Source organism: Heterocephalus glaber, unplaced genomic scaffold (genome assembly GCF_053883595.1).
Source record: "Heterocephalus glaber isolate CG9 unplaced genomic scaffold, H.glaber_assembly_v1.0 deba00001610, whole genome shotgun sequence".
NCBI lineage: Eukaryota > Metazoa > Chordata > Mammalia > Rodentia > Bathyergidae > Heterocephalus > Heterocephalus glaber.
This window is the reverse complement of record NW_028258381.1, coordinates 22,477,813-22,500,626: the sequence shown is the minus strand read 5'-3', so window position 1 is coordinate 22,500,626 and position 22,814 is coordinate 22,477,813. Positions and strand designations below refer to the sequence as shown.

Sequence of the window (22,814 nt, the reverse complement as noted above, 5' to 3'; positions counted from 1 at the left end):
ACGTCATTGTCCGGGGATGAGTGCGGGAGGGAGGGAGGGAGAGAGCGCTCCAGAGGGATGGCTGGAATCTTCCAGGGCTGAGCTCCCGGCCTGCTGCCGCCCATCCATACCCAAGGACAGAGCGCCCTCCCTCCGCAGGCCTTCAGGTCCCATTGGGGACCTTCCCTTCGTTAGGGCCTCTGATTCCACCCCCCCTCGACCCCCTGACCTCCCAGTCCTATTGCTCTGGCCCTACTGGTCTCGATTCTCCTCCCTGAGTGTCACCTCCTCTCCTTCGGTCCCCACCCCCCTTCCGGAACGCCCGACGCAAGTCCCTGGCCCGGCGAAACCTCACCCCGTGAGGTCCCTGGTCACCGAATTAGATCAGTGGCCCCTGTCCCAGCCCTCCCCAACCCCGCGCCCCTCCTTACCTAGTGATGCGCCGCGGCTCCATGAAGCTGGGCGAGTCGCGGCGCCGTTTGCGGATGGGGGAGTAGCTACGGGAGCGGCGCCGGGTGCGGGCTGCCTCGGCTTCGGCGTGCCTGGCGCGGCCCTCGCTGTCTTTGTCCCTGCGGGGTTGGCCCTGGTGAGCTACACTGCCTGGCTCTCTGCAGCGCGCATCCTTGGCCTGGTTCCCCGCCGCGCGCCCCCTAGAGGCCGGGGTCCCCGCCGCGCGCCCCCTAGAGGCCGGGGTCTCCGAAACCCCACAGAAGGCGCGGTCCTCTGTGTAGTCAGGGTCGGGAGGGCGGGGTGGGGCGCACTCACCGGCCGAGGGGTTTCTTGGGCGATGGTGAGTGGCTGGGGCTGCGGGCCCTCTTCTCTGGGGACCGCGAGCGGGATTTAGAAGGCGATCGGCTGGAACTCCAGGACCGGGGGTGGGGACCAGGACTGCGCGACGAGCTCTTACCCTCCGGACCGCCGTGCCTGCCGTGCGGACCCGGGGACGGCGAGGTGCTGGCCGGGCGTGCGCGCGGGGGCCGCTCTTTCGTCCTGGCGGAGGGTTACGCGAAGGGGACTCAGCAAAGGGGGAAGTGTGGGAGGAGCTTTGTAAGAGGGGGAGGAGCCCGCGAGGGGGCTGGCTGCGTGAGCGTGCTTCGGGGAAAGTGAGCAGAGGGCCGGAGCCTGGTGGGGACAGAGGGCTTGGGAGAGGGTCAGTGGAGGAAGGGTGTTCTTTGGGGTGGAAGAAGAATGATTGGCCAGAGGGGAGCCCAATGGAGGGAGAGGGACCAATGTGGGTAGCACAGGGGAGGACAGTGCGTCCGTGTGGGGTTGGCATCAGTAGCGGGTGGGGACCAGTCGGGGAGGGAACTCCTGGGGGCTGGGATAAGTGGGAGGAGGGATCGGTGGAGGACACGGACCAGTAGGGGGAGGGGAACTCGTGGGGAGGAGGGATGGGGGGCGCGAATCTGGGGGGGTGGCCATGGGGGCGGGCAGCAGCCGGGCTCACCGTTTGCCGTGTCCGCAGTGGCCTCGCTCGGAGCCCGGCTCGGGCCCGGGGCCCGGGGCGCCTCCGCCGGAGTCGCTGCTGGAGCGCGCGCGGCTGAGCGAGCGGGAAGAGTCCCGGGGAGGCGCGGGCCGGGCGCGCTGGCGACCCCTGCGGCGGGGAGCGGAAGCCGAGGACCGAGATCGCCGCCTTCGCCGCCGCCGCCGCCGCCGCCTGGCCGCCCCGCCCGCCGTGCGACCTCCGCGGCCCTGAGACGAGGGCGCCGAGCGCGGACTCGGGCTGTCCTTGCCCCGCGTGGGCGGCGTGGGTGCAGCGGCCGCTGCCTTGTCGCGGGCCCTGGGCGAGGGCGAGCTGGGCTTCTGACGGGGAGAGAGGCAGAGAGGGCACGGAGGGGCGGAGAGAGACAGACGGGCAGGGATGGGCCGGGGAGACAGAGCGCAGAGAAGTGGCGATGGAGAGAGATTGAGACACAGAGAAGAGGAGGAGACGCAGAGAGAGGAGAGGCAGGGACAGCGCCAGCGAGAAGAGAAGCCGAGAGGAAAGGTCGGAGGCAGAGAGGACAGAGCAGAGAAAGAGCGAGAGATTGGGTGAGAGAGCGGGCGGGTGGGGTGGGGGGAGAAAAGGAGAGAGGGCTTTCACCGGGCCCGGGCCGCGGGCTGCCAGTCCCGGAGCATCGCGCACACGGTTCCCCGCGCCTGCCCTGCCTCTGCCTCTCCTGAGTGTTCACTTTCTGGCCTCAACAGTGCAGCTCATGCAAAAGGTTCTCGGCATGCAAAACACAAGAGGGACGGAGCGGTGGGGTGGGAGCTGCAGGGGAGGGGGGCTCCAGGACGGCACCGGGGCTGGCATTGGCCCCCCCGCGTGGGATGGACGATTCCCGGCAGAGAGAAGAGAGAGGGCGGCACCGGGAGGCCCGGCCAGGGCCAGCCCACCAGGCCAGGCCCCCCAGCGCAAGGGGCTAGGCAGAGGGGATGGAGAGGGTCACACGGCACACAGATGGGGTGGGGCGGGGCGGGATAACTGAACTCAAAACTGAACCGAAGAAAGGGAGGAAAAAACAGAAAGAAAGAAAAAAAAAGAACAAAGCAAAATCCACAAATGTCATTAGATACCAAAATCAAAAACAATGATCTTCTGGGAAACCTGACATTTTTTTCTGTTAATATTTTTCTTTCTTTGTTCTGCGGCCCTGCAGAGAGCTCTGGAGCTGCCAGTAGCACCCGACTGTCTTTCTGTTTCTCTCTTTTCTTTTTTTTTTCTTTTCTTTTTTTAAAGTTCTGATTTTTTTTAGGTCCCTCTTGGTTAACGTCCACTTACCAATAAAGTGGCACTTCCTCCTTTAGTAGGTAAGGTGTGTAAGAGAAGGGAAAAGTGTGGTAGCATAAGTTCATCATTAGATTCACAAAAATGCAAGAGAGATAGAGAGAGAGAGAGAAAAACGCAACCACCCCATTCTAGGCCTGAAAGGAGGCCACGCTGCCTCTGCCTCAGGAGGATCAGCAGAGCCCGGCTCCTGGAGCCTGAGCCGGTTACTCTTGGCTGACCACTGGATAAAGATGCCAATTTTTTTTTTTCTCCGAAAGTGGAGTTAGGACACAGGGATAAAGATACCGAAAACCAGAAAGGGCATATGGTACCATCCAGCCCTGCCACTACTTCACCAAGGGACCCTGCCCAAGTCACTTCCCCAGTGTGGGCCTCAGTTTCCCCATCCATAAAGAGTGGGTTGGCCTTTGCTTCCTGATGTCTCTTCCGGGGCACATATTCCAGGATTCTCTGCATGCTCCCTGACCACCCTCCCCTTCCCTCTTCCTGTGTGGAACTGACCCTCCTGTCTTTGAATGCCCATCTAGTAAAAGCTGATGACATTTATCTGTTTATAGTTCTGTCCCCCCCACCTCCCCAGGCACCAACAACTTGACTTAGGTCATCTCTGGGGCAAATCTGGTGTCTGATTCAGCTCTGTAACCTCAGTTTAGGATAGAACTTTTTTGTTTTTCTTTGAGATGGAGTCTTGCTATGTTGTTCAGACTGACCTCGAATTCGTGATCCTCCTGCCTCAACCCCCCAAGCATCTAGAATTACAGGTGTGCACCATTTGCTTGGCTTTAGCATACAACATGATACCTAGTAAGGCCTCAATACTGTTTGCTGAGGAAGAAAGAATTGCTCTCACAGGGGCCGGGGCCAACCAGAAGTCCTAGAAGCTGGTTGGCGTTTAGACCAACCTGTTTCGGTAGGCTCTGTGCCCCTTCAGGGCACCTTACTGCTACAAATGGAAGCACTGCCCTTGGTATGGCCCTGGGTGCTTTAGCAGGGCAAGTTGTGCCCAGACCTCCCAAACCCAGTTAGAGCCTAGGCAGGAATGTAGAGCCAGAAGTGAGCCCTACTGGTGGAAAAGCACATCTGGCTTGCGATTGGTGGCTGAAGCAGCCAATGAGTGCCAGCCAGAGCTGGTGGGAGCCACTATCCAAAGCCAATGGGGTCACGAAGACTTATCCCAGGAGTGCTCTGTGCTTTCAACTGCAGCAGAGGCAGGCAGAAGTGGGCAGGGTGGATGTAACCTGGTGGCATGGTGCCCTCTGAGCAGTCTTGACATTCCTGCTCCCCGGCTCACCCCTCACCCTATGCCAGGAGCTAAAGGCTGGGTAATCAGCTGAGGTCCCTCTGAGATGGCAGTTTCATTCTTGATAGGAGACCCTTAGCTGTCCCCTGACAGGTGGCCAGTGCCTCTCTGCTCCTAAGACCCAGCCCTAGGTTCTCTCATTCAGCACTCTTCCTTCAGGAGGAGGCACATGAGGGAGATTCTCTGGGATCCTCACATTTGCAGTTTGTCTTATGCCCTGGGTGGTCAAAATGCCAAGCAAACAGTTATCAGGTGAGGGCTTGGGAATCAATGCATAGTAATCCACAAGTGTGCACAGCCACCTCCTTTAAGAAGTCTGCTTGCTTTTTTTTCTTGGTACCGGGGATAAAACTCAGGACCTTGTGGTTGCAGGGTAGGCGAGGCACCTCTGATCCCCAGCCCTAAGAAGTCTGCTTGCTGCTCTGCTCAGAGGAGGCAGCAAGTTGAGCAGGCAGAGTACCACCCTTAGGAATCAAACCCGGATGTGAGCCATTGTTCTAATCCAGCTTCATCATTATTATTACTATTAGTGTTATTGGTACTGGAAATTGAACCCAGCCCCTTGAGCATGTTAAGGAAGTGCTCTACCGCAGAGCTGTACCTCCACATTAATTTTTACTTTACTTTGAGGCATGGTCTCTCTAAGTTGACCAGGCTGGCCTAGAACTCAAGATACTCCTGCCTCAGCCTCTTGAGTAGCTGAAATTACACACTCGCCCCACTGTGCCTGGCTGAGCCAGCAACCTCTGACTCAGGGAAGGGGCCAGCAGTAGGAGGAGGAAGACCAGAGCCCTGTTGTTCCTTCCCGCAGACATGCAGAGCCCTGTTGACTTCCTACTATCTTGGGCTGGGAGTAGGGTACAGTTTCAGGAACAGAAAGGGTCTGGGAGGATGGCTGCACACCCTCATCATAGTACTGCTCCCAGGCATTGAGGTCCAAGACCCTGGGGCAGATCCTTGTCCTGAGCTGGCCTCTTCTTGCCTGGTCTTTTGTCCTGTAGTCCAAGCTCCCCCCCCCCTTCCCCCTCACCACCTGTCTTGCCCTCTCACCCACTGTGATAATAGTTGGCAAAATGGAACAGCCTGGGTTCAAGGTGATTCAATTTACTATACCTTATAGAAGGGAGCTAACACTGGGGGCCTCAGTTTCCCCATTGGTAAAATGGGAACAACTGGAACCTTTGCTGGGTTGGCTCGTAAAGTGATTAGGAGGCATGTGGCCTCACAGACTAATAGGGTCAGGGCAGTGCAGGGAGACCTGGGGCACCCTAAGAGCATTGGCCAAGGCTCAGGATGACAGAGGATGGGAGAAAGGTGCCACTGGGTAGGGTGGCAGATAGAGCCTTCCCTGGGGGAAGACTCCTAGGGCTAACCTCATGTCCTCCCCTCATGTCTCCAAAAGGTCTCAAGAAAAGAGTCACCATGATCCTGCCAGAAACTAAGCTTCATCTTCAGCTTGGCTGGGTCCCATTCTTCCCAGGGTTGAAGGAAGATTGGAGATCGGACACCAGGATCCATAGGTGGGCAGGACGGTGGTGCCCAGAGACCTCCCGTTGTCTCCTCCAGGAAGCCTGCCCTTTGTGACTCTAGTTTCTCCTTCCTGGATCCCAAGCTTCCCACCCAGCTGGGCTGGTGCCTGGGGTCTCCTCTCTCCCCTCAGCTCCCGCTTGCCTCCCTGGGAGCCTCTCCTGACCTCTGGGCTGAGTCAGATTCACTCTTCGGTGACCCCACAGCACCTCGTCCCTTCCTTCCACATGGAATCTGAGCCAGGCCATGCTGGAGCTGGGCTCCTGCCACCAGCAGGAGCTGCCCCCCTCTCGGTTCCCCTCATCACCCTGAAGGATCTTTGTGAGTCCTTCAGCCTTAGTGTTGGGGCCATGAACCCAGGTGAGCCTGCGCATCTCAGGGCACTCAGGAGGGGCTCAGCAAGTTTGCCTAGTGTATGTGTGAATGAATGAATGTGTGAGTGATGAATGAGGGACCCTGCCTGCCTCTGAGTCCTGCTCCCAGGAGCCCCTCAGAAAATTTGAGGGTCAAAGGGGGAAAGTCAGTGGAAGAATGTGGAAAGGAATAGTGTTCTTAACTGACCCTGGTACTCCGAAGGACAAGGACAAGGACAAGAAAGCACCTGGGAAGCTTTGGCTTTGTTTCCCCCAGAGCTCAAGCTCAGACATCTCCATGTCTGTCTAGCTCAGTGTCTGCAATCCCATCTGTGTGGTTCCAGGTCCTCTCAGGCCTCCATCAGGCTGGGACGCTGGCCCCGAAGCCTAGGAGAACTTCTCCCTCTCTGAAGAACAACTTCCAGTTTCCTACCCAGCACAACCAGGACTGGGGGATGTTCAGAGTGGGTGTGCTCCTCAGCTCCCAGCACTTGCCCTGGCCTTATCATGGGATGGGGAGGGGAAGCCAGCCTTCTCTGTTCAAAGCTGAAGACAGAGGCCCACTGAGATGCTGCATTTTGGTAGCTGCTCCCCAGTGGGACAAGATATAGTTAACAGGGCAGGGATGGGGAGGTGGGGTCCCAAGGGTCTACCCCTGACTCCAGTAGCCTTACTGTGGTCAGACTAGCACTGTGCAGGGAGTTAGAATTCTTAGGACTTAAACCTGCTTCTGTCTCAGGAGGGACCCTGGTCCCCCCTGACTGTTCCTTCTGGATTCTCCTGCACCAATGCCACCATTAAACTGGTTAAATTCAGAAGACAGAAGGATTCGAGTGGGCTAGAGCTGCCCCTGTCCAGGTTGGGTTGTGGCCCAGGTAAGGGGCAGGGAAGCTAAGAGTTACTCCATCCCGCAGAGACTTTGCCAGGTACCCTCAAAGTCCAGCAGCTGCTCCTGACCTCACTTCCTACCATCCTTCCCCAAAGATGGAACTGCGGGGCTCAGTCCTGGTTCCAGTTGGTGCCCGCATCCCTGCAGGGCCCACATCCAAGCTCTGACCTTCTGCCAGGAAGGAGCTGCCCTGAGCCCTGAGCTCAGCCTGGCACTATCAGTCCCAGAGAGGGGAAATGGACTCTTGCCTTGTGCCTGACCTCAGCCAGAACTTCCTCCAGGATCCGGAGGGCTGGAGGCCCTGCACGGCCCCTCTACCCCTGTCTATTGCCCAGGTGGGCCCTGGGGGCCGGGGGTGACCAAAGCCCAGGGCTGGGAAGGATGAAGGGCGGGGGGCTTAGCAGCTATTCCAAGACAACAGAAATCAAACCGGCTCAACTGGAGCATACAGTTCAGGAGGGGACACAAACTTGGGATGCTAAACCACATAGAAATGAACAAAATGAGGAAGAGGAGGAGTGAGGGAGGGCTTGGGGCTGAGGAGAACAAGGGGATGAAGAGGAAGAAGGAGAGGCGAGGCAGAAAGATGAACCAGAAAAGTTGGGGGCGGGTGGAGGAGGGAGGTGGAGTGAAGAAAACCAAACAACAAACCAAGAAACACAGCTTGGTAGCTCATTTTGGAGAAAGTGCAAAGTTACAAATGAGTCATCACTAAAAAGGAATAAAGAAAAGGGAGGAGGAAGAGAAAAACCAACCAGAGCAAGGTTGGGAGAAAGAGAGAAAGAAGACCACATTCAAACCAAGCAGAGTGGCGGGGCTTATCTGAGATGGGAGCGAGCGCACAGCGGAGCTGGGATACCTACCTTCTCAGTGGTCAGGGACAGGAATGCGATAATAAAAAAGAAAAGAAGTCTCCGCATTGGGAAGGCAGGGTGGGGCCAAGACAGCGCTGGAAGCTGCACTCCCCCTCCGAGCCGAGCCGGCGGATGGGCAGCCAGGGCCCAGCATGGCTTTGACCTCAGGGATGGGAGGAAGCTCTTGCCCAGCCAGCTTTGTTCACTTTTTAATTAAAAAAAATTTTTTTAACCACAGGCTCCAGTAAGCCAAGCTTTCCTTATTATCATTTTTTTTTTTTAACACAACAGAAACCCTCCAGAGGGCATGCAGGAAGCAGCGGATGGAGGCAGAACCACAGGTGGGTAAAGAAAGAGAGGCTGGCAGCATGGGAGAGAAGCCCATGTCAAGGAGAGAAATGGAGAGAGAGGGAGAGGGAGAGGGAGAGGCAGACAGAGACAGAAACAGACAGAGAGACAGACAGAGAGAGACAGAGAGAGAGAGAGAGAGAGAGAGAGAGAGAGAGAGAGAGAGAGAAGCAGAGAGAAGCAATAGACAATGAACCCAGACAGGAAAGGAGAGAAAAGCTGTTTAAACAAGGCCAATCAGAGTGGACAGATGGGCCGGGAGGGGAATTGCATTTAAAGGGGAAGACAACCACCAGTTCAGTTTGGAGTGCGGCTGCTGCCTCAGGTCAGCCCCACTCCCTTTCCCACATAATTTGAGCAAAATTCTTTTTCTTTTTTGGTACTGGGGATTGAACCCAGGGCCTACATGCAAAGCCCCATCCCCCGCTCCCCACTTTTTATTTTGAGACAGGGTCTTGCTAAGCTGCCCAGGCTGGGGGGGGGGGGCTCTAACTTGCCACCGTCCTGCCTCAGCCTCTCAGAGTGCTTGGGATTATAGGCATGCATTACCATGCCCAGTTAAAATTAATCTGTTTTGCCCCTGGAAAGCAGAGGAGCATCCTGGGAGAAATGCCAAGCTGTTCCCTCCTGGTGTGACTGCTCTGCTCCAGCTGTGGCCACTGCTTCTTCCTGGAAGAGGGGAGGGAGGCCCAGTGGCAGATCAGGGAGGGCCACAGCACCTCTTCTGCAGGTCACCTAGGGTGCGGGTCATATGATGACCTCTGGGTCACAGACAGCCCAGGGTTCTGCTCCTGAGCCTTCTCGGCCACCATCACCAAGAGCTCTATCAGCAAGTGACACACTCAGTTCTCTCCAGACACTTGTGACCCTAGGGACAGGTGGAGGATAGGCGGGTGACCCTTCCTCTAAGAGGGCAAACTGTACGTTCCCAGGCAAGGCTAGCACATGTTTGTGCTCACGGGTTGCAGGGAGGCCAGCAAAGGTTTTGAGTGATACTGGATGGAGGGACCTGTCCCATGAGGTCCCCTGATCAGCCCACCTCCCATTTTTTTTCTTTTCAGTACTAGGGATTGAACCCAGGGTCTCACACTCAACTACACCCCTGGCCCATATCTGTTTCATTATTTTGAGGCAGGGTCTTTCTAAGTTGCTGGCTGGGGTCTAACTTGACAATCCTCCTGCCTCATTCTCCCAAGTAGCTTCAACTACAGGCGAGCACCACCATGTCCAGTCCCGCTCAGCATTTTGTTCTTTCATCTCACACTGTGTGGCCTTGAGCAGTTCTATTCCCTCTCTGTGCTTCATTGTTCTTCTCCCTGTGTCTGTGAGCTGTGAGGGCTCAAGTTCCCTCCATCACTGAGGCACAGAGGGGGTGCCTGTACCCCCATCTTTCAGTGTGGCAGGCCCCGATACAGGGAGCCAAGAGAGCTGGAAGCATGCCACACACATCCGGAGAGGCCCAGGTGGAAAGCAGGAGTGAGACCAGCATTCTCTTCCTCCCAAATCCTTGACTTCTTGCTTAAAGCTCCTGAAATGTGTTTTCTTTCCATTTGCTACCTCTCCACAGAGGGTCTTGAGGTCAAACTGCTGGGGTACTGGGGATCAAATGCAGGACCTTGCACTTGCCAAGCAGCTGTGGCACTGCTGAGCTACATCCCTGGCCCAGGAGTCTGCTTTTGACCTACCTCTGAAGAGCTGTGTGATGTTGAGCCAGTCACTTGCCCTCTCTGAACTGTAGTTCTTCCTTCCGTAACCAACAGAACCCAGAAAGCCCTTTGGAGCTCATTTTAGAATTTTTTTTTGGGGGGGGGTCACCACATCACTGGCCTGATCAAGGCTGGGATGGGATTTTCTCTCACCTAGAGTATCTGGATTGAAGCCTTTACCTGAGTTAAACCCTCTCAGGCACCTTTAGATCTCTCTTCGGGGAGCTGAGGGCAACAAGAAGGGGCTGAGCAGGCTGTCCCTGTCCCTGTCCCCACCATGCTCAGCCATGTTATACTAAGCTGATCAAGGAGTCACAGCAAGATCCAGAAAGCTCCCCGAGTTACCCAGAGCAAGTGGCCTAACCATGGTCCCCTGCAGTTCCCAGCTTCTTGCCCAGGTTCTTTATAGCAAGACTCCAAAGCATGCATTTGGTTAACTTAAAAGTTGGGGCAGTTCCAGTGGCTGCCTGGCCGATCTGGCAGGAGTTTTTGGTGTGGGTGCCATTTCTGTTTAAAAGTCATCTTCCCTTTTAAATTCTGATTGGAAAGGAAAAAAAGTAAGTGTAGAGATATGGATATGATTAATGTTCACTTGAAATTCAAAACCCATCTCTGCAATAGGAAGAAAGTTTCCCACAGTAACACACAAAAGCAAAATTCTAGAACGACACAAAGGTAGAAAAAAACCCCAGAGAGATAGTTTCTGTACATTACAAAAGGAAAAAAAAAAATAAGGGAAAAGAAATACAAACAAAAACAAAATAACAGGAAAAAAATGACACAAACTTCCCCACCCTCTTCCCTTGCCGGCTAAACAAGAAATGGAATCACAATATTACCACGTTTCAAATGGGAGGCTAAAAAACAAACAAAAACATAGACGGGGTTAAAAATGTTGAGCTTTTCTTTTTTTTTCTTCTTCTGTTTGTTTCTCTCTTTTTTCTTTTTTTAAAAGGTAGTGTCCAAGAATACCACCCCCAGTATTTTTTCCCAAAGACATTATTTTTGTGAAGTCAATGATACCCGGGTCTCCCATGTCACCTCTTTGGCCTAATATAACTTCTCTGAATGTCTTTCAGGCAGAGAGAGGGTGTGGAGCGCAAGTTAGAAACCTAGATGTTCAAGGTCACAGACCTCCTAGCCCCCCCCCCCCCCCCCGTTTAGGATATGATTTAGAGCCAAGGCCTGGAGAAAGGAGTAACAGAGTGCTATTTCCTGGAAAACTCCCAGGGCTACGTCACAGTAGGGTCCCCCATTTTGGGAGGCTGGGGGCTAAGTCCTCTGGCCCACAGACTCACTAAAGGAACATCTGCCTAGATGCTGTAGTCTTTGTCTGCACATGTGCAAGTCCCTTGTTGGAACAGTAGCTTTTTTGGGTAGTGGGGATTGAACTCAGGACCTTGTGCTTTCAAGGCAGGCGCAGCAACCACTGAGCTAAATGCCCGGCCCTGGAACAGTAGTTTTGTGACACCTGTCCAAGCAAGGGCAGTGCCAGGGAAAGGACAGATTATCCACGGAGAGGGTAGTTGCTCAAACCCCCGGGGTCAGGGAAGGAACTTAATCCCCACCCTGGCTAAGAGAACCTGCAGTCTCTGGAGGCCCCAGGAGGGTGGGATGCTCAAGAGGTGTTTGGGCTTCTGTGACCTCAGGGCTCTGTGCCCAGGTGAGTGGGGGTCACCACACTCTCTTCTGGGTTTGCTCATCCGCTCCGGAGCCTGTGGCACCAGCCCATGCCACGGCCGTCCTCAGCTATCCTGTATGCCCACTCCTACCCCCAAGACGGACCTGGGACATTAGTGTGAGCCTCCTCATGTGGCCCAACCATTGTCCCTGGAGCCAGGAGCCACCCCAGGGACTGGCACCCTGTCCAAATGGACAATGTCCTCCAATTAAGATTAACCTTGAGACCAGAACCTTTTGTCAGCTGCCCTTGACTTTCCTCTCTGAGGCCACGGGAGTAAGGATATTTGAGAAAAGAAAGGGAGTGAAAGGAAACAGCCAAAAATCAAAATGAAACTGACCAGCATGTATACGTCCACTGCTGTGACCTAAATTCTGGGAGGGGCGGCTCTCCCCTCCTGGCTGAGGCTTCTGGGGACAATCTGGAGGCCTGGAGAGGAACCTGCCAGCCCCTCCATCCCAAGTCCCTAAATCCAGCCAGCGCCCCTGCCAGCTCTGCAGCGCCCCGTCTGAGGGCCTCAATCCTGCACCCCGCGATTAGCAGACGGAAGGGGTCTGCAAATTGAATCCTCACCGTGCGACCAGCAGCCCGGGGAAAGGCTGAGCAGCCCCCTTCCACCACCAGCTCTTGGTCACCACCTGCCTGTAGCTCGAGGTAACGCCCTCCCGGAGGGTGGGTGGGACAGTTTTGGGGGCGGTGTGGGTGTGGAACTCCCAACCCGGCCTAGATGGGAGTGGACACACAGAGTGGTCCTCTCGGAGGCAAGGGCCGTGGGAAGTGGAGCGCCAGGGCTGAGAGGTCTGTCCAAGTGAGGGCAGTGCGCGCCCGGGACAGGACGGATTCTCCGGGGAGCGAGAAATAGAAATAGCTCTTCCGCACGGCGGGGATTCAGATGGGGGAGGGGACCTGGGAAAGGGGGAGGGGCCAGTAGGAGGGTGGGAGAGGGGAGGGTCTCAGAGGAGGAGCAAGGACTTGGGGAGAAGAAGGCTCAGGACCCCGTGGCGCCCAAGGGAGCCCCTGTCTTTTGACTCCAGTTCCTGACTGCGTCTCCCACCGATGTCCACGTCCAGCTCCCCCTAATGTGCCCGCGGGGGGAAGGCAGGAGACGACCTTGGTCCCTTCCCAGCTCAGTACCCAACTAAGCATCCCCGTGGTTAGCCCCTCTCTGGCCTTCAGTTGGCCAAGCTCGAGGGTGGCTCAAGCCTGTAGGCCCCCCTCACCTTGCGTCTAGGGCCAGGTGGGCACAAACAACCGAGCCCTCCTGGCGACTCCCCTGTGAGCGGCGGGCGCAGGGGAGGAGGAAGCGACCCGGCCCCTCCGGCGACCCACCCTCCTGCTCGGCGCGGGAACCCTCCGCAAAGCGAAGCGTACGTACATCGGGCGGGCTGTGCGCCAGGCCCGGGCGGCCCCTGTGCGCTCCGCTCCACTGCCTGCTGCCGCCGTTCTGCTGGGGAGACCCCCATCCGCTGCCGCCCGACGGGGAAGGCGACCGGCTCCCGCTGGACCGCTGGCTGCCCGTCTTCCGCCCATCGTCTCGGCGCTTGGGGCTCAGCCTGGGCGGGGGGGGGCGGTGCGGAAGGATGGGGGAGTCGGCGACAGCCCCCCAACCACCGTCCCTTCACTGCCTCGACTTCCTATGCAGGATCTGCGGCGCCTGGGGGAGCTCTTCCTCCAGGTGGGCACCAACACGCCATCAGCCCCACTCCCCAGCCCCTGGGGTGCTTAATCTGCAACCCCCCTCAAAAAGTAAAAAGGGCTGACCGGAAGCACAGCTTTAGCTGTCTCTGGGCCCAGCCTACCTGCTGGGTGATCCGGAGTCACTGTAGTGGGAGGACAGCGAGGGGCTGTGGGAACTGCCGCTGCTGTGCCGGTGGGACCTCTGGCCTGGGGACTCTGTGTGAGGCCTGGTGTAGGGAAGGGAATTAGCCTGTACCTAAGTTCTGCCCACCTTGGCCCCTGAGGTTACCTGACCTGCCACAGGGGTCCCATGAAGGCCCGATGGAGGTCACTTCCGCCCCCAACCCCCCCAGTTTCCTACAAAATGACCCTGAACGGGGCTGGTGCTGGGTGCAGAGCCCAGCTGCACCTAGCTCCCTACAGGTCATCTGTGAAAGTCAGGAGAACAAGCCTTTAGCTGTTTTCTCCATAGCCCAACTTCCGAAGACCTCATTGCCTAGTGCTCTCATGACTGTGATGAGGGGGCAGGAGAGTCACTAGGACTTGGCCGGAAATGACCTCAGGCCAGGAGGCGAGGGGCCTGGGTTCCAGTTTCAGCTCTGCCACCAGCTTCCGGAGGGTTCCGGACTTCCTCTTAGGGTCTTAATTTTTCCATCTGGGCCAGGTGGACACAAGTGACCTATCTTTGAGGGTCAGATTCTGGGGTGCTAAAAGGCTGGGTTTGCTGTTGGAGGATTCGGGAAGGATGCTCACCTCTTCCTCTCTTTGTTCTTCTCTTTTCTTTTGCTCTTGGGGCTTCGAGATCTGCAGGAAGCAGAGACCACGGTAATGGTAGAGCCTGAGCAGAGCAGGGGTGGACGTGGCTTGGAGTCCTGGAGCCGAGCTGTGCCCAGGGGTGGACTTAGCTTTGTTCCTTTCTTAGGCCTGAGCCTCCTGGCTGCCAGGGACTGGCCCATCTCACCCGGTAGGGTGTGGTCAGGACCCAGAAGGAAGGGGAGAGGCGATTTTTTGCAGATCCAGCACCCTCACACCTCGCCTCCTCTGGCCAGCTAGAAAGGGAGGTTTGGGACAGGCTTCCTGATGAGCTCCTGTGGGAGCTCCACCCCTCATTCAGTCCCTGTGTCTCATCTCCTTAGCCTGTGACTCATCCTGGGCCACTTCATCAGAGCTTTGGGAAAGAAACACCTTTCTTCGGGCTGGTCTCCTGTTTCTGAGTGTCTCTTCTAGAAGGATCCATATTTGGGGGGGTTGTCCCCAAAGCTGCCCACCCCATCCCATACAGCTCTCTTGGGCAGGCTGTGCAGCCCAGCACCTTGTGCCTTTGACAGAAAGATCAAAATGCTTCTGATAGGCATGAAAGGTCTCCCTCTCCCCCAGTACCTCCCTGATGCCACCTCTCAGCCCCATCCTCCCTGGTGCCACCAGATCCCTTCTAGTCTTTCTGACCCCAAAACAAAGCAATGCAAAGAAACTGAGACGTGCTTCCCACAGGAGCAGAGTGAATGAGGGGCAGGCCTGGGAGGCCAAAGGAACTCGTGTTGTCCTCTTTGTGCCTCAATTTCCCCAGGGACTTTGTGTGGCACCAGCCACTTCTAGGTCCTCTCCAGGACTCAGGGATGTCTCATGCATGTAGGCCAGAGGGTCTGTGCAACCTCATGGTGACCACTGGGTGGCAGTATGGAGCCACACGGAGGAATAGGCAGGGAGAATGGTGAGAAATTGGGGGAAATTGGAGGGGCAGGCTTGGATGTTTATTTAGGCTCCTCCCCTAACTGGCAAATGGTCTGTGGCAAATTCCCACGGCAGGGAAGGCAGTGGGGACTCTGCCCCTCCTCGGGGCTGCTAGGAGGGTGCCTGGGGATGTCACAACTTCTGTACCGTCATTCCGAGTTTCACAGAACCCCCCTGCTTCTCTTTGGCCACCTTGGCCTCTGCCAGGCCTCTCCCCTCCGCGTCTCCCATCCCCTAGTCTACCCTGAATAAGTCGTTCTGGTTAGAGCCCCACCTGGGTGGAGGTTGGGAGGCTGGTTTCCTAGCTGGGCAGTCAGGCCTGACAGAGGTTAGCACCGGCCCACACCCCAGAAACTCTACCTCTACCCCAACCTGCTTTCCCTTTTACCAACGGATCCCCCAACTCACGAGCCCCTTCTGGCTGCCATGCCTCTTCCCTGCAAATTTGGGGCCCTGATGGCACCTCCACAAACACTGTCCTCCTAGACACGTGGTGTCCTTGGGGCCCCCACATCAGGGCAGACTTCTAGGGCAAGCAAGGGTTGGAGCCATTGGTCTGCATGCTCCTCCCCTCTCCCTTCTGGGCTCAGTCCCTGGAGTTGGAGGACAGAGCTGGGCCAGACTCTCAAACAGCCCTTCCTGTTACTGCTTCCTGTGGGCTTTGGTCCCTGAAGGGAACCTAGCTTCTGTCCACCTGCTCTGCAGGGCACTGCTCACCTGTGCCGTCTCTTCCTCCGGGACCCAGAATTGGACCTGTAAGGTGACAAAGGAGCTCTCATGAGCTTGCCTGGGTAGCCCTGGGGACATGGGTGGACCCAGTGAGTCCTGGCCCATGGGAGGGAGAAGCAGCCACAGGGAGAGAGGGCCCAGTGGGTACCTGTTTCGGCGGTGCTTCTTCATGCTCTTTTTCTTCTTGCGCAGAGGTGAGGCGCTCCCACAGCTGCAGACAGAGGAGGAAGCAGCTCTAGTGAGCTGGGGTTTGGGGGTGCAGCTGGGAACAGCTGGAGAACCCTGAGGGCCTGCGGTATGGAAGCTGAGAAGAGGATTCAGGGCATGGAGCCCAGAGTGACCTGCGGCTCAAGGATGGGATACCAAAGGCCACAAGGGGAGTTGATGGCCTTGCCTGTGTTGTCCCTTCGCCAGCTTCCAAGTTTGCTGGCGAAATCAAGGATCGTTCAAACCCAGAGGTTAGAGGCTCCAATGATGGGATTTCTGGCCTCAGAGGGTAAAAGCTGATCAACTGGGGGTTTCAAAGTTCAGGCCCTGAGGTGCCAGGCCTCCTGCTTCTAGGAGATGGCCTTGGAGTGTCTCCCACCCAGAGACCCCCCGGACCCCGCACACCCCTGTACCTTCATCACTGACCTGCACTCTGACTCTAGTCTCCTCTTTTTGCTGACGGTGAATGCCAGGGAGGAAGAAGGACAGATAGTTGGGCAGAATTAGTTGGGGCCCTGGGGTCTCACTCAAGACAGGGGAGGGGAACACAGGGATGAGACAGAGTCTTACAGATGAGACCCTTCAAAGCCCCTCTAGGGGGCACTCACACTTGTGATAGTGAGTGCAGAAACCCTGGTGTGGTAACGAAGGGGTCGCTCAGGGCGTCCAGTTCTGGGGCTCCATGAGGGGAGGGGCCTTGGTAAAGAGGAGGGGCTTGCCGAGGGGCGGGACTTCCGGAAGGGAGGAGCTGAGGGGGGCACTAAATTGAGGGGCGGGGAATCAAGGGGAAGGGCCGAGACGGGGGCGGGGCTCATACGTGCAGCTTCCGTGCTGCCCCCTGCCGGGCGAGGACCAGCACGCCAGGGACCTCTCCTCTCGGGCCTCTCCCACCCGCTCCGGCCCTGCGTCCTCTCACCGGCTTCTCCGGTGGCCGCCTTTCTTTTTCTTCTTCTTCTTGGGAGGGGGCGACGCCGAGCTGCTGGACCAGTGCTTGGTCCTGGGCGAGAAGAGGCGCGGACGGTGAGGGGGCTGCCCCGCGCTCGCGTCCCCACCGCCGCGGCGGCGCTCACCTGTATTCCCGGTGCCCGCGGTAGCAGGCGGCCGGGCAGTCACAGTCCACCGGGCCGTCGTCGTCGTCGTCGTCAAAGGCGTACTCCAGGCCCGGCTCGGCGCCCTCGGTCGGCCGCGGGGTCTCCGCCACGCTGCCGGCGACAGGGACGCTGACCACCCGCCTCGGCCTGGCCCTGGGGTCCTCGCTCGGGGCGGGGCTGGGGTCGCAGCGCCCGTGGAGGGGGCGGTCTGCGGCCCCAGCCCTGGAGACTTGGGGAACCCCAGGGGGTGCTGGTAACACAAGTCCCCGGCCTCGGGGACAGCGTTTTGCGGAATGGCGGGAGGAGGGTTCAGCGGCCTACTCTGCCCTCACCCTTTGCTACTTCTCCCCTCTCAGGGACCCCTCCCTCTGGCGAGCACCCTGCCTTACTGAGTGCCCTCCATCTCCGCGCCCACTCATGGCACCCCTCCTCTCACTGGGCCCCTTGTGTCCCTTAACCCCAAGTTCCCACCCGATCCCCTCCGGATCCCTTCCCCACCCCGGTTTGGCCCTCCCGCCTCTGTGCGCCACCCCTCCCCCTTTCCTCCAGCCCCGGCCTCAGCCTCTGAAATATTCATAGCCTCCCCTCACCCTCCTCCCCTCCGCAGCCGCCCGAGGCCTGTCTTATCTCGCTGCCTACCGGGCTGTCCTCATCAATCACGGCCACGCGCAGGGTGCGGGCCTCAGCACTGCGGCCTCCCTGCTCCCGGTCCATCTGCACAAGTCCGGGCTTCGCCCAGCGGGGACCGGCCGCCTTCCGTCCCTGCTCCGGCCTTGGAGCCCCAGCCATTCTCTGGCACAGAGGTTTGTCCCCGCAGACCCTTCTCAGAGGGTTGGTTGATTTTATTTCTTATTTTTACTTTTCCCCCTAGCAGCAACTCCCCTAAGGCAAGAGCCCGGGCTTTGAAGCCTCAGACCAATCCTCATCAGGCGCTGTCCTCGAGTGAGCCCGCGCTAAGTGATCTGGGGCTGCCACACCTCTCTCTGATCTCTCCTCCCAAATGAGTGATAACAGTTACAGGACGCCTGGGAAAATTTGATAAGGTAGTGGCTGCTGAGCAGCTTGTGCACGCGTGCGCCTGTGTGTGTTTTACTGGGAACTGAACCCAGGGTCTCCTCGCTGAGCTACATCCCCAGCCTTTTTTAAATTTTTGAGGCAGAGTCTCAATAAGTGGTCAAGCACAGGCTGGGCTTGAACTTGGGATCCTTCTGTCTCTGCCTCCTAGAGTGCTGGGATTACAGGCCTGACAAAACTTCAGTCGTTTTCTTCTTCTTCTTTTTTTTTTAATTGAACAAGCCTAGAAGTGGCCTTCCGAGGCTCGGCTCCAGTGACTGGCTCCAGGATGTGAGTCTTCACCTCCATTTGTCTTACTCTGACAGTGCTCCTCCCACAAAGAGCCTCAGCCCTGCTCTCAGCAGACTTCCCTCACTCTGGGGTGCCTTCCCTGTATGGAGCAGAGCATTAAGGGCATGAGCTTTGGGTTCACACAGGTTCGAATCCAGGCAGGGCCACGTGTCCAAGCCTCAAGGCCCTTATCTCTACAGGGAGGAAAACAATATCCCGGCTTTGAGCAGGGGATTAAGTGAGATTCTCTCTGTGAAGCAAGCCCTGACACAGCCTCAGCCCATGACTGTTGTCCTAAACCCCACATCTGTTATCAGGCAGGGGGTCTCTTTCAGGGAGAAAAGAGGCTTTGGCACATAAAACAGAGACGGGAAAGGGAGGCAGGCCACAGCTGCAGAGGGCAAGAAGAATGTAAGGGACAAATCTCCAGCAGGGAACACACTAGTTAACAATTTGGAGACTGATTTTGTATTTGAGAGAGAAAGAGAGAGAAAGTCAAGTGCACAAGTGTCGTGGTGCACTTCAGTAATCCCAGTACTGTAGGAGGCTGAGGCAGAAGGATTGCAAATTCAAGCCCAGCCTGGGCAATTTAGTGAGAGAGAGAGAGAGAGAGAGAGAGAGAGAGAGAGAGAGAGAGATCATTCAAACACGATATGACACGGGTCAGAAGCCTTGAGGCCAGTCTCAAGAGTGTCATCCATTTCCCAGCACCAAGGTGGGCCTGAGAGCCTTGCAGTCACAGAGTAGCAGGGAGGTTTCTCTGGGGTGACAGGAGGAGAGACTGATGTCATCTTTGGGCCCCACAGAGCCAGACACCCCCATATCCCTTCATTCAAACCTCTGCCTTTCCCCACATTTCTCTTCCCGAGCTGGTGGCCTCCTACCTCCTGTCCTTGTCCTTGAATCTCCAACAGGCTCTGCCTGTTCAGCACTCCCTGCCCCCCATCCTCTACACAGCTCCTCAGCAGCACAAATGCCTGACACATAAAATATAGTCTTTCCCCAAACAGAAGGGCACCTCAGATAGCATGTGGGTGAGCCGGTGGGAGGAGGGTGCCTCAACTTATCCTGGCATGGAAATAATGAAGGTTCCTTACTAAATGAAGAGCTCCATTTGGGTGGTGCTGTACAGGACCCGGGTGAGCCACTGAAAGCAGACACTTGCTGAAACCCCTTCTCTTGGAGCCCTCCTTCCCTGCTCCTCCGTCCCTTCTCTGTCCCCTCCTTAATCTGCTGGTCACACCCCCCCAGACACATCTTTCTTTTCTGTGGCCAGGGGACCAAACTCCCTGCCTCTTTACACCCCCCCCCCCGCCCCCAAGTCTATCTTCCTGGAGAGGATCTCATTCTTCTGCCCCTACTGGAGGGTTCTTGTCTGCTAGGAGCATTGAAAGATAGGCTTAAGGTTCCAGTGACAGACTAGAGTTGAAGAAGGTACAAGATTTCAGAAACTTTGGTTTCTTTGCCCTCCTCCTCCTCCTCCTTTGCTGGGGAATGAGCCCAGGGCCTCATGCATGCTGGGCTAGTCTCTACCACTAAGCTAAGCTACATTCCTAGCTCTGGACTTCTGGTAATTTTTTTTTTTTTTTTTGAGACAAGGTCTCCCTATGTAGTTCAGGCTGGCCTTGAACTCACTGTGGAGCCCAGGCTGACCTCGAACTTGCAGGAATCCTCCTACCTCAGCCTCCCATGTGCTGGGAGGCATTCACCACCACACCTGGTCCTTCTGATAATATTCACCCTGGGAATATTAGAGGCTGAGGGCTCTTTTGTGCTTTCTCCCTCTCTGTCCCAGAGACTGAACCTAGGTCCTCAAGCATGCTAAGCACCTGCTCTACAACTGAATGAAACCCCACCTCCTTTTCACTGGCTCTGTGCTCCTGGTATCATGACATCTGCTTCGGTGTGGGGAAGGGGGTGGTATCTCCCAGGGCTAGAACCTTGGGTTCTGTCTTGCTTCTCCTGGATGACATCACTAAGACTTCTGCTCTCTAATGTTTAAATGGTTCTCTGCAGTTCACTATCTCATTTATAGCCACTTCCTGATTTAGAGAAACTGCTACCCGCATTTTATAGATGAGAAAACTGTGGCCCAGAGATGGAAAGACACAGCCCCTATAGCATTGGGACCTTTGAGCAAGATATATAAATTCAGCTATGCAGCTGGGTTTGACAATTTACATGCAAACAAGACAGCCCTGAAATTTACTGGCTGAACCTCCCTGCTGCAGACATTAACCCAGTTGCCCCTTGCCTACTTTATTTTTTAATTTTTTACTTTTTTGTATTCGGGCTCCAACTCAGGGCTTCATGCTTGCTTGCAAGCATTTTACACCAAGCCACACCCCTTACCCCTTTGCCCGCTTTGTAGATGCTATTGTGTGCTGAGTTTAGATTTGTTTAACATTTTATGCTCTCAAGTTCATGCTTGCTATCTTGGGGACTCCTCATCACTTCTGTGGAATGGGTAGGGGAGGTGTCACCCCATCTTGAAACAAATTGAGTCCTGCAGAGCTGGCCAAAGTAGGCACAGACCACCACTGCAAAGGGACAAAGGACTTGTTGAGGTGGAACATGAAGCCCTTGTAGGACACAAGTTGGACCTGCCATCATGGCAGAGTCTCGACCCAGATAAAGACTGCTCTGCCTCATGCCAGCAATTTTGTTAATTAACTGCTTCTGTTTCCCATTAGCCAGGAGCATAATGGACAATTGACAGATGGATGGGTCCAACAGAAGGGGATTCCAAACAAAGGGTTTGCCCTCTCCTGTGCACTCACTCTGCTGGCTGGCCAGGCATGGCTGGGGTCAGGGAGAGGAATGAATCAGGCCTGGAGCCCCCCCTTTAGCACCTCCCAGTACAGGCCAAAATGTGATGTGGTGCCTCTTATGTCATATATTCTTTCTTTTTTTCTTTTGGTACCGGGGATCGAACTCAGGACCTTGCACTTGTGAGACAGGCAGAGGAACAACTGAGCTAAATCCCCAGCAGGTGCCTTTTATGATAACTGCTGACCCAGGTGTCAGGCAGTACCCCAAGCACTATGTATTTCTCTGGTTTAATCAGAGTGTGAGGAAGGGGCCTATGACACAGTGACCAGCATTAATATTCCCACATTTAGATATAATAATGAGGCCCACAGTTCATACTGTGTATAAAATTAGGTAACTCAGGAAAATACTGGAATTTGTTCACTCTGAGTTAGACAATAGCTTCTGAATATTATTTTCCATAAACTCTCTCTCAAACATTTTGTTATATTATATAACAAGTTTTTGAGGTACAGGGGATTAAACCCAGGCCCTCCACACTGAGCTAAATCCTCAGCCCCCTTTCTTTTTAAATTATTTTTTTGGTACTGGGGATCGAACTCAGGACCTTGCGCTTACAGGGCAGGTGGTGGAACCACTGAGCTAAATCCCCAGCCCTTCTTTTTATTTTTGACATAAGCTCTCACTAAGTTGCCCAGACTTGGCTAACATTTTTTTCTTAAAAGTTGTTTCTTGGATTGAAATGAATTGATGACATTCATGAAGAACAGAGAAAACATTGTACATGTTCTGAAGAAAAGAGTCTTTATACCCAGGTGTGGCGGCACACGCCTATATTCCCAGCACTCAGGAGGCTGAGGCAGGAGGATCGCTGTGAGTTCATGGCCAGCCTAAACTGCATAGCAAGACCCTGTCTCAAAAAAAAAAAAAAAGAGTCTTTTTTTATCTCAGGGAGAAGGAGACCAGCAACATGATTTTTAGAGGTGACTTTGAATGAGGGGTGTGTTTGAACTTGTTTGGAAGGGGCTGGGATATTTTGGGCTGAGGGTCCGGGATGAGCAAAGGCTGGATGTGAACTATCCATGAGGCAGGGGAACAGCAATCAGGTCAGGCTGGCTGCTGTGTGCTTCGGGGTGTGGTGTGGGAGACTGGGCTGGGTCCCGAGAATGGGGAGCCTTGAATGACAGGAAAGGAACCTGCGTTTGATCTCATGGTTGCTGAGGAACCAGAGAGGGTTTCTGTGGCAAATGAGAACTCTCCACATCCAAATCATCTCCAGAATCAAAAGCTGTCTGTTCTCAGTGTGCCTAGAATCTTACTGTTTCCTTTCACCCCCCACCCCATTACAGCACCAGCTGCATCATTAGTGTCCCTGAGCTTTCACCCAAACGATCCATCTACAAAGGAAAAAGTCCCCAAAGACCTCCTGACCCCAGCCACCTTCTCTCACAAATCTCCCACTGCCCTGTCATTTCTGGGAGCATGTCTGAACATTGCAGCAGCAGGGTGTTCTGGGGTCCAGTGTGGAGGGTGGGCCAGAGAGGGGACGATCACGAGAGACTGACCCTCAGACCCGTCAGTTAGGCTAAGGAAGAAGGGTGACCCCTGGGGACAGAGTGCTTCTGGGGTGTTGTGAAGCCAGAACCTCCCACCTGGGATCCATACCTTGAATTTAGAGGCTTGGAGAAGAGGAACATCTGTCTCCCTCCCTCCACAGCTAAGAAGTGAGCTAAGAAACGAAGACCCAGTTAGATGCCAGGTGCACCCACAAAAAGGCACACAGCCAAACTGTCGCTAGGGTTCCCCTGCCTCTATCCCTCTGCTCTCCGCGGCAGGCCGGCCGGCCTTGGTTTCAG

General features: G+C 55.7%; 1 protein-coding gene across 3 annotated transcripts in view; it reads right to left on the bottom strand.

Moving 5' to 3' along the window:
* Positions 1-22,814, bottom strand: part of Srrm3 (serine/arginine repetitive matrix 3) — a 55,475-nt gene that overhangs the window by 3,201 nt on the left and 29,460 nt on the right. For all 3 annotated transcript variants that reach the window (XM_087196290.1, XM_021254439.2, XM_004840093.4), the window contains exons 4-14: positions 16,822-16,953; positions 16,668-16,748; positions 16,178-16,207; positions 15,693-15,755; positions 15,533-15,568; positions 13,838-13,888; positions 13,207-13,311; positions 12,783-12,960; positions 1,427-1,782; positions 745-969; positions 411-548 (exon numbers count right to left, since the gene is read on the bottom strand). In XM_087196290.1, the coding sequence (XP_087052416.1) occupies positions 411-548; positions 745-969; positions 1,427-1,782; positions 12,783-12,960; positions 13,207-13,311; positions 13,838-13,888; positions 15,533-15,568; positions 15,693-15,755; positions 16,178-16,207; positions 16,668-16,748; positions 16,822-16,953 (1,395 nt within the window). The remainder of the gene's footprint in view (positions 1-410; positions 549-744; positions 970-1,426; positions 1,783-12,782; positions 12,961-13,206; positions 13,312-13,837; positions 13,889-15,532; positions 15,569-15,692; positions 15,756-16,177; positions 16,208-16,667; positions 16,749-16,821; positions 16,954-22,814) is intronic.